The sequence below is a fragment of the Lagopus leucura genome, unplaced genomic scaffold (assembly GCF_019238085.1).
Source record: "Lagopus leucura isolate 7727_CA_CO unplaced genomic scaffold, USGS_WTPT01 200-1_obj-0_obj, whole genome shotgun sequence".
Lineage (NCBI taxonomy): Eukaryota > Metazoa > Chordata > Aves > Galliformes > Phasianidae > Lagopus > Lagopus leucura.
In genome coordinates this window covers 12,002-25,508 of record NW_024963502.1, presented here as the reverse complement: position 1 = coordinate 25,508, position 13,507 = coordinate 12,002, and the positions used below count along the sequence as shown (strand labels likewise).

The 13,507-nt window shown below is 54.2% G+C and overlaps 4 protein-coding genes across 5 annotated transcripts in view; 3 read left to right on the top strand and 1 right to left on the bottom strand.

Annotated features, from left to right (window-relative positions):
• Positions 1-158: 158 nt before the first annotated feature.
• Positions 159-1,296, top strand: LOC122191171 (class II histocompatibility antigen, B-L beta chain-like; the record flags this gene model as incomplete). The annotated part of the gene is made up of 5 exons (XM_042891375.1): positions 159-429; positions 516-797; positions 898-1,008; positions 1,087-1,110; positions 1,196-1,296. Coding segments are annotated over 5 exons (702 nt in total), but the record flags the coding sequence as incomplete, so codon positions are not given.
• Positions 1,297-1,646: 350 nt separating this feature from the next.
• LOC122191169 (C-type lectin domain family 2 member E-like) overlaps positions 1,647-13,507 on the bottom strand; it is a 12,445-nt gene continuing 584 nt past the window's right edge. Inside the window, exons 3-7 of one of the 2 annotated variants that reach the window (XM_042891371.1) lie at positions 4,020-4,096; positions 3,548-3,634; positions 2,891-3,063; positions 2,473-2,579; positions 1,965-2,189 (exon numbers count right to left, since the gene is read on the bottom strand). In XM_042891371.1, coding sequence (XP_042747305.1) covers positions 2,048-2,189; positions 2,473-2,579; positions 2,891-3,063; positions 3,548-3,634; positions 4,020-4,077 — 567 coding nt within the window. In that variant the 5' untranslated portion in view covers positions 4,078-4,096 and the 3' untranslated portion in view covers positions 1,965-2,047. Of the gene's footprint in view, positions 2,190-2,472; positions 2,580-2,890; positions 3,064-3,547; positions 3,635-4,019; positions 4,097-13,507 lie in introns of both variants that reach the window. The other variant, XM_042891372.1, reaches the window with a different exon arrangement.
• LOC122191172 (killer cell lectin-like receptor subfamily B member 1F) lies at positions 5,896-8,490 on the top strand. Its single transcript, XM_042891376.1, has 6 exons — positions 5,896-5,968; positions 6,723-6,815; positions 7,205-7,339; positions 7,416-7,570; positions 8,103-8,212; positions 8,286-8,490. The coding sequence occupies exons 1-6, from the start codon at positions 5,896-5,898 to the stop codon at positions 8,410-8,412; spliced, it is 693 nt and encodes a 230-aa protein (XP_042747310.1). The 3' UTR covers positions 8,413-8,490.
• On the top strand, positions 10,759-12,720 carry LOC122191170 (myelin-oligodendrocyte glycoprotein-like). The gene is made up of 4 exons (XM_042891374.1): positions 10,759-11,041; positions 11,389-11,730; positions 12,155-12,262; positions 12,579-12,720. The coding sequence occupies exons 1-4, from the start codon at positions 10,945-10,947 to the stop codon at positions 12,638-12,640; spliced, it is 609 nt and encodes a 202-aa protein (XP_042747308.1). The 5' UTR covers positions 10,759-10,944; the 3' UTR covers positions 12,641-12,720.

Here is a 13,507-nt window from a genome sequence, read left to right as displayed (position 1 = left end):
AACCGCCGGAGCCCTTGTGGACGTGCGAGGCGCTCGGGGCTCCGGAGGGATGGACGGGGGGGGGACGACAGAGAAGTCGAGGCGGGCAGCGGGGCCGGGGAGGGGCGGGGGGTCTGGCGGGTGGCGGCTGTGAGCCCTGACCGTGCCCTCTGCCCGCAGCGTTCTTCCTCTACGGTTATATATTTGAGTGCCACTACCTGAACGGCACCGAGCAGGTCAGGATTCTGGAGAGGCACGTCTACAACCGGCAGCAGTTAATGCACTTCGACAGCGAAGTGGGGAAATATGTGGCTGATTCACCGCTGGGAGAGCGCCAGGCTGAATACTTCAACAACAACACTGAGTATCTGGAGTACACACGGGGTGCAGTGGACACGGTCTGCCGGTACAACTACGAGGTGTTTGAGCCCTTCACGGTGCAGAGGAGCGGTGAGTGCCGCGGGGCACAGCGCGGACGGCCGGGCACGCGCCGCGCTCTGGCGGTCGGTCGGCAGCGATCCCCTCGTGCCCCGCAGTGGAGCCCAAGGTGCGGGTGTCGGCGCTGCAGTCGGGCTCCCTGCCCGAAACGGACCGCCTGGCGTGCTACGTGACGGGCTTCTACCCGCCGGAGGTCGAGGTGAAGTGGCTCGTGAACGGGCGCGAGGAGACGGAGCGCGTGGTGTCCACGGACGTGATGCAGAACGGGGACTGGACGTACCAGGTGCTGGTGGTGCTGGAGACCGTCCCGCGGAGCGGGGACAGCTACGTGTGCCGGGTGGAGCACGGCAGCCTGCGGCAACCCGTCAGCCAGCCTTGGGGTAAGGCCCCGGGCCCCGGCCCCGCCGCGGGGGGAGCGGGAGCGTGAGCGTGAGCGGGAGCGCGGCCCCCGGCGCTGAGCCCCCGCCTTGGTCCCCGCAGAGCCGCCGTCGGACGCGGGCAGGAGCAAGCTGCTGACGGGCGTGGGGGGCTTCGTGCTGGGGCTCGTCTTCCTGGCGCTGGGGCTCGTCGTGTTCCTGCGCGGTCAGAAAGGTGAGCGCTGGGAGCGGGGCTGCGCTGGGGGGGGGCGGGGGTCTGCGGCCGCGCTGACGTCGTCTCGCTGTGTTTCAGGGCGCCCCGTCGCCGCCGCTCCAGGTAACGTCCCGCCCCGTCCCGTCCCGTTCCCCTTCCCGTTCCCGAGCCCGGCGCGGGACTCAGCTCTGCCCGTCTCTCCCCGCAGAGATGCTGAATTAGCTGCTGCCCCGCCGAGCCGCTCCACCCGCACCCCCCGCATCCCCGGCCGTCTCCTCGGCTCTCCTTCGGTCGGCCCTCCCCCCGTGCCGCCCGTCTGCCAACGCATCGCCCGCTCTGTGCCCACCCCGAGAAGAAGTCGCTCAGACGGCGCCCCGCTGTCTGCACATCCTTGGGGTCCTTCTGTTGTGCGACAGCAGGGGAAGGGAGCGGGCGGTCTGTGCTCTTCCATTCCCTTCAGTACCAGGTGGTGGTTCGGGTTCTTTAACCAAATATATTCTTTTATTGCATAAAATCACCAGAAGGAATCGGTCTGTTGAATTTGTAGGAGTGGTGGAGAGCGACAAAAATGCTACCTGTGAGCAGACATCGTTAAAAGTCGTTACCTGTGAATTTACCTCTATACCCGTGCAGTGACGCAGAAGGGAAAATACAAAACATAAATAATTTGCCGATTTATTCATCGATTTTAGGGTCCCTAAAATTGGGCTCACGGCGCTCCGAGTATTTCCTTATGGGGAAAAACGGGTGAAAATGAATTTTCCCCCCCAAAATCTGTTGCTGCATCGCGCAGGGGTGAAGGTCATTGCAAGCAGCGCACGGATAGCCCCCAGAATTGGGATTTCAGCGGTCATCAAGAGTCAGACGGTGCAAAAAAATGTTAATTGGGGTCAAAGCTCCGCCCGGGATTTGCTTTGGGGCGCGCAGCCCCATAGGCGGCACTGTCGGACCTGGGCTGGAGGAGCGCATTGCCCTCCTGCTGCTGCTGAGCGCAGCTGAAAGCGGAGCTCTTCGCTTTCGGTTCCTCCTTTTGCATCGCTTGTTCGGGTCCGGGAGCCGCTCAGGTGCTGATGCAGAAGTTCTTCCTCGGGTTTTGCAACGCGGGTTTGGTGCAAACCCAATTCCTGTGCGCGCTGCAGTGGGAGGAGCTGAGCCCGAAGTCCCCCAGGTACGCGCAGAGACCATCGCCTTGCACCTGGAACCTGGATGGGGTGATGGGCAGACGGACAGACAGACAGACAGACGGACAGAGAGACACACAGACCCCAGGTTGGGGGGAGGAATCGCAGTGGTGAAATCAGACAAAAATGATTAATTAAACAGGGAATCTCCTTTCCTGCGCCACTTCTGCTCAGTTAATTCCTATGACTCGGTGCGAAGCACCTTCCCCTCATTTTCTCACCCCACAAACCACCACCCACACTCCCAAATCCACATTTCAGGGCTGGAGAAGCTGCAGCCTCCAAGGCAAGGATGGGAACTCACGGGTGAGAGGAAGGCAAGCGGGTCATCCATTGCCACGGATGCTCTTCGCCTTCCCGTGAGAGGCCAACCCAGTGGGGGGAGCTGCCTTTGTGTCTCATTGTGAAGCTCTGGGAAAGAGGAGAGACAACAGATCACGGGGCTCTGGGACGTTCCCTGCATGCAGAACCCTTTCAGTCAATAATCCCAGTGCCCAATCCGTTACCAAAGCTCACGGTCGTTAAGGCAGAGTGGTGACTTCATAGATTTATAGACATACATCTCTTTTTTTCCTTGGATTTTAAGGAGTAGACCCAACCTACCCTTAAGAAACCCATTATCCACCTCCTCACCCCAGAATCAGAAAGGAAACACTGAAAGAGCAGCCAAGGAGCCCTGAAGTGGACAAAATACACGGGTGGCTCATTTGTGTGCCCCTCACCAAGTCCTCAGCGCTGTCAAACACAGCCAAGGAAGCACCAAGAGCAGAGCAGTTGTTCCGGCTGGCCGTCCAATCGCTCTCATCCTCAGAAAAGTAATAGCATTTCCCTCTGAATCCGACCCAGTCGAAGGGACACTGAGCACAGGGCTGGGGATGGGGCTGGAACGCCTGCACTGCCACGGACAGAGCAACGTGGGATGAGAAACGTGGGAGCTGCACCTTCAAAACTGCAGGCTTTGAGGATTTCCACCCCAGCGGTGCCTGAAGGTGGAGTTATTCATCATTAATAGGAGAGGAAAGAGTTCTTTTGGTCCTACAGACCGCTTGGCTTGGCGAGACTCACGCCAGCACCTCTAACTGCTTGCTTAGCGTGCTATAGTTGCACCTATAACCAGCAGAGAAACGGCCCATTTTGCTCAAAAATAATCCAATTTTGGGCAAGGCCAGGTGCAAAGAGGCCACAGAGATGGGGTTGGTCCTCTGGAGGAAGGTTTTTCTGCCTGCTGTGATGCCCTGCACTCACAGGGCACAGCCCATCAGCCACGGCTGCGGGGCCACAGCCCTATGGCCGTGTATCCTGAGGGCACAGACCCCAGTGTGGGACGCCTACAGAGACCCAAAGGGTTTTCTTTGCTCTTCGGAGCCCTCAACACTCACCTGCAAAGGCAACAGCAGTGATGAGCAGCACTGTGAACACAGCTGCAATCGTGAGCTGGAAGGAAATGCACTCCCTGTGGCTGGGACCTATGGGAGAAGAGACCTCCAGTGCATTGCTGGATCAACAACGCATCCCAGGTGTGAGCAGGAGACCCCAAAATGGTTTTTTTTTTTTCCCCAAGCAGTGCCTCAGTGAGGATTAATTGTAATTAATTACAACAAAATCATCACAGAATCGCATCAATAACAACAGAACTCTTCCAAAGCCTGGCTGCTCACAGCAAAAAGTCCACCTGCTGCTCAACAGCCGGCAGAAAATTTCCCCTTGGGGGAAGTGCTGTGAGAAATGGGACTCGTTTTCTTCCCCCCCCCCCCCCCCACATCCCTCCCCTTTGTTCTCAAATTAAATGATTAATTAATAAAATAATAACAATAACAAAGAGGTGCCTTTGGGTCGTGGCTCTGCTGTTACCTTCCCTCCTGCTCCGTTCCGTGCCCCCAAAGTTGGGATGCTCCCTCATTTCCTCCATTCTGGGGCTTCCACTTCACCTGCAAACCAAAACTCGCATCCATCAGCAGCGCCTCAAAAGCAGAGACCCACAAGGATGTATTTCTGGGCGCTAACACTCATCGCAGCAACCCAAAGGAAAAGCAATTCCTCCCTCTGGGGCAACGATCGCCCAAATGAGGATGGAAAGGAGGAGTCCCAGCACTGCCAGGGATTGGCAATGAGAGAGAACTGAAATTAAATGCAATGCCACATGAGGAAAAAAAAACCCTTCCTCATAAAAATGAACAAGAGGAGCCACATCAGCCCCAATTTATGGGGAAAATCAGAGCTTTCCCCCATGCAATCGCACCACCTCCCACTGCCACTCATCACAACCACATGCACTTAAATACCCCCCTCCCCCTTGCAGTGGAATTGTCCCCCACACCTCAAAGCCAGGCTCAGCAAAAAGATACACCCCAAACCCCCCCACAGCCCCCAAACCCATTGCCTGTGTCCGTCCGATGCTGAATGCAGACAGAAATGTGGTGCATGGTCACAAAATGGGCTTTTTCAGGGGGGATTTCCACGTGGATGCAGCAGGGCAGATGGGGAAGGGGCGAGGGGAGATGCCCACCAGCAGAGTTCCCATGCAGGACGCAGCAGTTTTGCTGCCAGCATCAGGAAGCAGCTTCCCCTCCTTTCCCCGCTGGGAAATCACTCATCTTCAATGCTTTTTAATGCCTCTCACCCACGTTTTGCTCAGATCTTCCAAGCTTTCCATCCCCTCACGGGTAACTTCTCCCTCCATGAGAACCAGTGGGACCTTCCTGCCTGCAAAGCAGCCGCTCAGCTCCTTCTGCAGCCCTTTTTCCTGCAGACCCCGTGCAGAACCGCACACGTCTCCATCCTTTCCTCCATCGGCAAGGAATGGAGTTGCCAAAGGCCACGACCAGAAATGTGCAAAGGAAGAGGTGCCAAAGTCTGGGGAGCAACGAATCCGTCCCCAGAATGGTGTTCCCATGGGGTAACTGAGGAGGATTGGAGATGATGTCCAACAAAGCAATGATTCAGCAATGAAACTATCACAGAAAGCAGGGGAGAAAAGCGATTGTGGCAGCGAAGACACACAAAGGAGAAGGGCTTCTCACTGCCTGGACGCAGTGCTGTTGGTTAACACCTTTTTTCTTCATCATCTTTGCACTTTTTTGCTTGCACGCTACGGTCAGGATGAGGCAGAGCCCCGACGGGGCCCTTTCACACCTTTTATTTTTAGCACACAGAAGCACAGCGGACATCTTAGCGTGGAAGAGAAAGGACAGCAAAGAAATTAAAAGCATTCATTAATAGACAGCGGTAATTAAAAGTCAAACCCATCCCTTCAGCACTCAAACTGCCGAGCCGTCGGCTGGGGAGGAATCACCAAACATTGCCTTTCTCCCCCGCCCTGATTACCAGCCAATGCACTCTGACCCCTAAAAAGCCTCGATTTGGGGTCTTTGATTTTTACTGTTTTTTTTAGGCTTTTATTATCAGTGATTTTTCAGTTTCTCACTGCTCGCCCCATAGCTCAGCACCGCGTCGCTCCCTGCTGAACCCGGAGGTGTTTCCACCCCTCAGAGCAGCAACGTGAGGCATCGGCCATCGTGCCCCAAAGGAAAGGCTGCAGGGTACCTCTACCCATGTTTGTGGGGTTTGTGTTTTGTTCTGTTGTCATTTAAAAGCAAAAACCAAGACAACAAAGCCCAGCCAACGCCATTTCCTGGCAGTGGACGCAGGCGCAGGCGGGTTGGTGGCAAAGCAAGAAGTTGCTGCGGGACTTTGTCATTTTGGGGCCGTTCTCGTGAGCTTCTGAGCCATGGATGAGGAAATTACTTATGCTGATTTAAGGCAGCATGCAGGCTGTTTGTCTCCTGCAAAGCAGCAGCACGGTAAGGGATGCTCTGTGTGGTGGGCGCTCACTGCAGGCTTGGTTTGGGGGTTTGTGTTTCTCTCTGTTACTCTGAGCAGCACCAGAAATGTTGGTTGGTTTCTGGGTTGATCCTCGCTTGTATAGAGGAGAAAAGGCAGGGATGGGGGAGAAGGAAGGCTGAGAATGGGCAGAGCTGTGATGGTTTTGAGCAAAAATCAGCCCATATCGGGAAACCCAATGTGAGAAAATGGAAGACAGCGCACGAAGTGGTGGCAAATGCATCCTGGATCCATGTGGCACGGGGGCTGCAGAGGTCACAGCCCTCCCAGCCTCCAGCTGCCCCACACCGGGCTTGGTTCACAGGGCCTGGGGGCTGCTCAGCTTCCACCCCATGCTCTATGGGACCTGCAGGGCCTCCATCACCTCCAAAACACACGTGGAGGGGATGTCCCTGTGCCCATCCGACCTCCAGTGGGAGCCCAGCCCACGTGCTCTGCTGCTGTCACCCCTCTGTGCCACCTCCTTCCCAGCTGGGAACCACTGGGAGAAACAGGGAAGGGTCTGGGGACCCCAGAACTGGACGAAAATGAGCAGGCATCAACTTCTGCTCATACACAGCATGGGAACCAATGGGAAGGGTCTGGGGTCCCCAAATTGTGGAGGAAACAAAGCAGCCATCAACTTCTGTTACAGGCTGGTGGAGGGGCTCTTTCACAGAGCAATTATTTTTTTGTAAATTTAAAAGGTTTTTCAAAATGCCTGCTTTATGTAAGTGTGGGCTCTTCCAGCTCGGTGGCTCTTCCAGAAGGTCGGTGTGCTGGGGCTGCTGCTGCTGCTGCTGCTGCTGGTGGGGCTCAGCGTGTGGGGTGAGTGACCAGATCCCAACCACATCCACTGCACAGGAAAGCAAAGCCCTTCCTGAGCAGAAAACACGTTCTTTCAGCCCAAAGTGAGGCTGGGGCTTTGCACTGGGGTTTGGGTGATCATCCAACATTCCCAAAGCAAAACTCAATGAGAGGAACTCCCTTCTGCAAGAGACTCTCTGTTCTGAAACCAAGGGGGAGGCAGGGGGGGATAGAAGCAATACACATCATGTCCAATCTTATACAACATGTGGTTTTAGATGGCTGAACTGATTTCAATCAGAACCACAAAGGCTTTGCACAGGAGCTCAAGGATTCAAACCCAACCCTGCGTGGTTTCCATGGGGTTGTCCCCCATAGGGCTGCATCTCACACCAGTTTGTGCCCAAAAGTCTTTCAGAAAACAACTCCACCCCCAAGCACTGCCCAGCACTGCCCTGAGACCAGCGGGACCAGGGGGATGCAGCTGAGTGGGAACGCCTCCATTGAGCAGTTCTTCTGCCAATCCACACCGAACAGCTCTGCAGGTAATGCCCTTCCCAAGGAAATCCTCCTGGGTGGGATTTCTCCCACCTGAAGATGCTCACAGCTCTTTCTCTCCAGCCCCTGCTGCCTGCCTGCTCTGTCCCCAGTTCTGGAGGCTTTTAGGGGACCAATGCTACAGGCTTTCCATGAGAAAGGGGAACTGGACACAAGCTAAAAGGGAGTGTGAAAATCTGCAGTCTCAGCTGGTGGTGCTCCGGAAGAAGGCAGAGAAGGTAAAGATAGAGCAGAGAACTGGAAGGGACCTGAAAATGTGTGGGTTTGGTGGATTTTGTGGGAGAAAACTGTTGTGGAATGACTGGGTGGCAGCAGGAGGGCCCGTGGTTCCAAACCCAAATGAGGCTGAAGCATCACTGTATGGATTGGGGTCAGGATCGGGACCTTTATGGGTAGAGATCAGGATGTGAAGGTTGCACACGTTGGGGTTGGGGTCAGGCCCATTGGGGTTGGGCACACTGTGGTTTGAGTTAAGGACATCAGGGTTCAGGTCAGGGGTGGGCACATGGGGGTTGTGTCCCCCTCCCACCCTTCAGACAGGATGGAGGATGGAAGCAGAGCTCAGGTGGTCCCAGCAGTGCCACCACCTCGGGATTGAGGCCATTCCCACCATGGAGCCACCTGCAGAGCCAGGCAGCGTTCCAAGCACGGCTGCTGTCTGAGTCCCATCTGCTGGGGTCCAACTGCGCCGACTTGGCGGCTCTGCACCCCACGAGCCCCTTGCAGAGGGATTTTGGTGCCATTTCCCAGGATAACCTCAAGGAGATTGCAGGTGCAGTGAATCAACCGGTGTGGATTGGATTGGAAGTGTCCAAAAATCAATGGAAATGGGTGGACAACTCCTCCTTCAACACCACAGAGTGAGTATTTCTGCAACCACTGCCTGCCTCCTTCAAGCCAGGTGTTTTGGGTGCAAACAGCCTTATTTTGTAGGTTTGGCAATCTTGCATCGATGGAGAATCACTGCAGGACCTTCAAGAACACAGAAGTGGAGGACGATGCCTGTAATGGTGAACATGAATGGATCTGCCAGAAAGAACCTTTGCATCTCCATCCATAAAGTGTAGGAGGCAGAGGGCAGTGCAGCCCCCCTCCCCAATGTGTGCCCACCCCAAAAGCCCCAGTCGTTGGGGTGAAGCTCTGCAATACGGCTCTGCAAGGAATTTGGGGTGTGCAGACCCCAGCACTGCCAGGCACTGGGGGACATCGCTGTGTGCGCTCATGCAATCAGCTCCTAACCCTGTGTTGTTTCCTTCAATAAAAAAATACTGGGTTGGCTGTCGAGCAGAACGCATCTGTTTGCCCCATTCCCGCTGTGCTTCGTTTCCCTTGGCTTCCTGCAATAGGAAATCCATCTTAGAGGGGATGGGGATGCAGCCAGGCTCACAGAGGTGACCCTGGGGGAGCAGTGCCAGATTTGGGGTGAGACTGACGGCAGTGACCACAGAATCACTCATTTCTCTGTTCTTGGTGTACATGGGAGGGGGTTCAGCAAAAGCACTGCCTTGGATTTCTGGAGGGCCATCCCAAAATTTGGGAGAATCCCTTGGGAGGCACTCCTGAATGGCAACTGTGGCACAGAGTAGGGTGAAATTGGGCCATTGAGATGCAGAGAGCTGAAAAGTGGAATTTATCCATTGTTTTTTATGTTCCATCCTGCAGATGCAAGGGGAATGGGATGAACCATGATGGGGTGATGCCCTTGGGTTGATGGGGAAGGTTGAGCACAGCCTGGTTCAGTGCACAACATTCGTGCCCCAAGATGTAGGACTGGGGCTTTGCTTGGGGAGCCTGTCAAGAGTCTGAAATCCCCCATTCTATAACAAAATAGAGGCATAGTCCTCACAGGGATGCTCATCGGCACCCCCATATCACTGCCACCAGCAGCAGCAGGACGAGGACCTCCAGCACTGCCCGGGAATGATGAGCAGCCGCATGTGGGGGCTTTTCCTTCTCACCCATTTGATCTGGATCTCTGGTGGAACAGAGAACAGATGTGGTTTTGCTCTTTTTTCATCCTTTTTGCCTTTTTTTTTGCTGGTTACCTCACATTACTCCATCAGTGTCTGTTTCCTTCATCTCTTGTGTCTCAGGAATGTTCTGTTGGACTCCTTTTCCCACAGCAGACATTGAAATGTTGGACCCATGCTGCTGTCTGCCTGTGCTGCCCATTCAGCCCTCAGAAATGAAACCAGCAGGCAGGAAGTGAATTCTAAAAGCGCGCAGGCTTTGTTCACACTGCAACCACAACCCTTCCCCTCCCCCTACAGAAATGGTTCACCTTTTGTGCAAGGAAAGCAGCAGTTTTGGGACGGCTCTCTGGAGGGAGAAGTTACCCGTGAGGGGATGGAAAGCTTGGGCTGAGTTGGAAGATCTGAGCAAAACGTGGGTGAGAGGCATTAAAAAGCATTGAAAAGGAGTGATTTCCCAGCAGGGAAAGGAGGGGAAGCTGCTTCCTGATGCTGGCAGCAAAACTGCTGCGTCCTGCATGAGAACTCTGCTGGTGGGCATCTCCCCTCGCCCCTTCCCCATCTGCCCTGCTGCATCCACGTGGCTTGCTACCACCATGTCATCCTCTGTGTGATCACAAGAACTTGGTTTGGAGAAGAGCAGGCACCAGGGTGACCTCAGTGTGAATGCATGGGGAAAATTACATGGCTTCAAGTGCAAGAAGATTTTAGGATAAAACTGACCATTACTACATGAGAGGCTGCAAGCTGGGATCACACCCTATGAGTGCATCAAGTGTGGGAAGTGCTTTGGGTTCTTGCAGCTGCTCCAAGCTGTAATCCTGCGCCACCAGCCCTTAGGGATCGCTCAGGCAGAACTTCTGGGCCCTGTAACCTGTGGGATACTGGAGAAATTGGGATAAATGCTCATACAGTGCACCCCACGGCTTCCTCCTGTTCTATGGCAATGCTTCTCCTGCATCCATGTTCCTGGTGAATGTAGAGCCCCAGGGTGGTGCACAAAGCTGCAATGGGATGTTGGTGTTCAAAGTTCTCCAGTTGTTTTCCTCATCGCGAAAGGGGCAAAGCTCCTCAAACTAAATTACTGCACCCTGGAGCTGAGCAGAGGTCGAAGCTGGGCAAAGGTAGGAGAAGCAGGGCACAGCCACACACTTTCCTGCAGCTCAGGTGAGGGATTTCTGTCTCCATGGGGCTCCTTGTAGGGGAAATCCTTCTGGGGTCACCTGTGAGGAGCAGCCTGTGAGGAGCACTGGCACCACGCAGGGCAGTGGTGGCTGTGCTCATGGAACTCATGTTTGAGCAACCCTTAACCCTTCTCCCCTGGTGGCTGTAACCCTCTGGGTCCTTATCTTCTCCTACAGCTTCTTCCTGCATGTTCCTCCGGAACTTTTTCCCCACCTTCTTTCCAAATTTTCTTCCCCATCTTCTCCACCGCCTCCTTCTGCTTCTCCTTCTCCCCACTCCTTCCCTCATCTCCAACCCCGACCTCCTTCCCCTATCCTCTTCTCCCATCTTTTACCCATTTTTTACACATCTTCTACCCCAACTCTTGCATCACCTCCTTCTTTTCTTCCTCTCCCTCCTTTCCCCAACTCCTTCTCCCCTCCTTTTCTCCAGCACAGATGCATTCCGTATTGGGCTGCAACCACCCCACTTCTGCCCTCCCCTGGAGGACCCTCCTGCCTCTCATGGCTCTGCACCTCCTCCGCCCAGGATCAGGTAGGGGTCCTGTGGGGCTGCTGTGCCTGCCAGAGGTGTTGCTGTGAGGTGGGGGAGCAGCTGTGGGGCAGGGAGGATCCAAGCCCAGCACCCATATACACTTGGGTTTTACTTTCACTTTGGTTTCACTTTCACTTCAGTTGTTCCATGAAACGTGTCATTTTGGGTAGAATTTCTGTCTCTTCTTCACCTCTCACCCCCAGCAATCCTTCCCCACTCCCTCCTGCTGCCTCTCCAGCTGTTTTATATGCGATGCAGCACACACCAACTCACCCTGTGCCGCTCCATGCCCCCACATTCACACAGCCACCATCTCACCGTCTCTCCCTGCCCTTCTCATTGCCCAGCCCAGCTCAGGGTGGTGGCACCGAGCGCCCATGTCACTGCCATCGTGGGACAGGACGTTGTGCTACGCTGCCAGTTGTCCCCTTGCAAGGATGCTTGGAGCTCAGACATCAGATGGATCCAGCACCGGTCCTCTGGTTTAGTGCACCACTACCAAAGTGGACAGGACCTGGAGCAGATGGAGGAATATAAAGGGAGGACAGAACTGCTCAGGGATGGTCTCTTTGATGGAAACCTGGAACTGCGCATCACTGCTGTGAGATCTTCTGACAGTGGCTCCTACAGCTGTGCTGTGCAAGATGGTGATAATTACGCAGACGCTGTGGTGAACCTGGAGGTGTCAGGTCAGTGGCTGGGGTGATGCCTCCAGGTGTCGCTGGGTTCGTGTGTCCCACCTGAACTCTGTCCATCCTCATCCTCACATCCATGCATGGAGAGCTGAAGGACAGCAGCCTTCGAAAGAGGTCGGGGCTGAGTTGCTCGATGAGATGCTGGAGTTGGAGTGGGCACACGGCGCGATTTAGGAATGGATCTGAATGGATGAGGTGGTTGGGTTGGGTTTCTGGGATGGGTTTCTCCATGTCTCAGAGGCAGTGGGCACAGGATACTGAGCAGCTCCTCCACCTGTGCCAAGCTGGGCATGCGGCCATTGTGTGTCACTGCTCCCTGGCTGCTGCCCCTTCAGGTTCTGTGAATTCAAGAAACCCAAGTCTTGCTTTTCCACATACGGCAATGGAAAAGGAACCCTTTTCCTGATGCTTTTTTCAGATCCCTTTTCCCAAATCGTCCATCCCTGGAAGGTGGCTCTGGCTGTGGTCATCACACTTCTCGTTGGGTTATTTATCATCATCATTGCTTTTCTCCTCAGAAAGCAAGGTGAGCTGAGAGCAGAGGGGATGTTGTGCAGGGAGGTGTTGTGCAGGGACAGGGATGGTCGGGGTGGTGCTGAGCTCTGCTCCATGGAGGTACACAGGAGGAGGAAGGGAGATTTCTCCTGGGATTTCCAGCGCTCATTAAATAACGTTTGCCTTTCTTTTCGGGAATGAAGGAAGCGAAAAAGGAAAGGGGTGTGGGTGGGAAGATAGCAATGTGGCTGGGTCGTGGGCCAGGTGGAAAGCTCCAGGCCATCTTGAGACGTTCACACAAACCAAGCTGCCCTGCTGACCACCTCTTCCTCCGCTTTGTTTTCCAGTGGCACAGAGCAGAAAGTTGAGTGAGTCCTTCCAGCCCCTTACACCACCAAAATCCCTTTAATGGAACTGATAGAAGACTGCAGACTGGGTTCATGCGATGGTTTGGGGCTGTGGGATGTGTTGGTGTTGTGGGATGTATTGGGGCTACGAGATGTGTCGATCCTGATTGATCCACATGCAAAACTCTTGCCCAATTTCCTTCATATTGGCTTAATTGCTTCCCAGTGGTAATTGGCCACGTCCCAGAATAAAGATTTGGGGTATTGGCATGGGAGCAGCCAGGGGATGAGAAGGTCCTCTGACCATGCATTTCTTTTGCTTCTATTTTGCAGAGAGAAAAGATGCAGAGTTGGGTAAGTGTCCTTCCCTAAAGTGAGGGAATTCAAGGTCGCCCCTTGGCATTAGCCCTGGGATGAGCAGCTGCCCCTCTTACCCCTCTGCACTGCTCTTCTCTTTCTTTTCCAGCAAAACTAATTTCCCTTCCCATTACTTTTTTTTTTTTTTTTTTTTTTTTTTTAATGTTTTGGGAGCTGTGGGATGAGATGTTCCTTCCATAACGCATTATTTCTGCTTTTCCTTTGCAGAGAAAAGCCATGCAATGTTGGGTGAGTCCCCCTCCTCAAACCAGAGATTTGGGGTCTTCCCATAGGTTCAGCCATGGGATGATAACCTGACCCTTCTCATCATGCATTTCAATCTTGTTTCATTGCAGAGCTACTAGCTGAAAAACAAAGTAAGTCCTCCCTCCAACATTAAATAAAAGATGGGGTCTTCATTTGGGAGCTGTGGGATGAGATGTTCCTTCCATAACGCATTATTTCTGCTTTTCCTTTGCAGACAGAAGCATGCAATATTGGGTGAGTCTCCCTCCTCAAACCAGAGATTTGGGGTCTTCCCATAGGTTCAGCCATGGGATGATAATCTGACC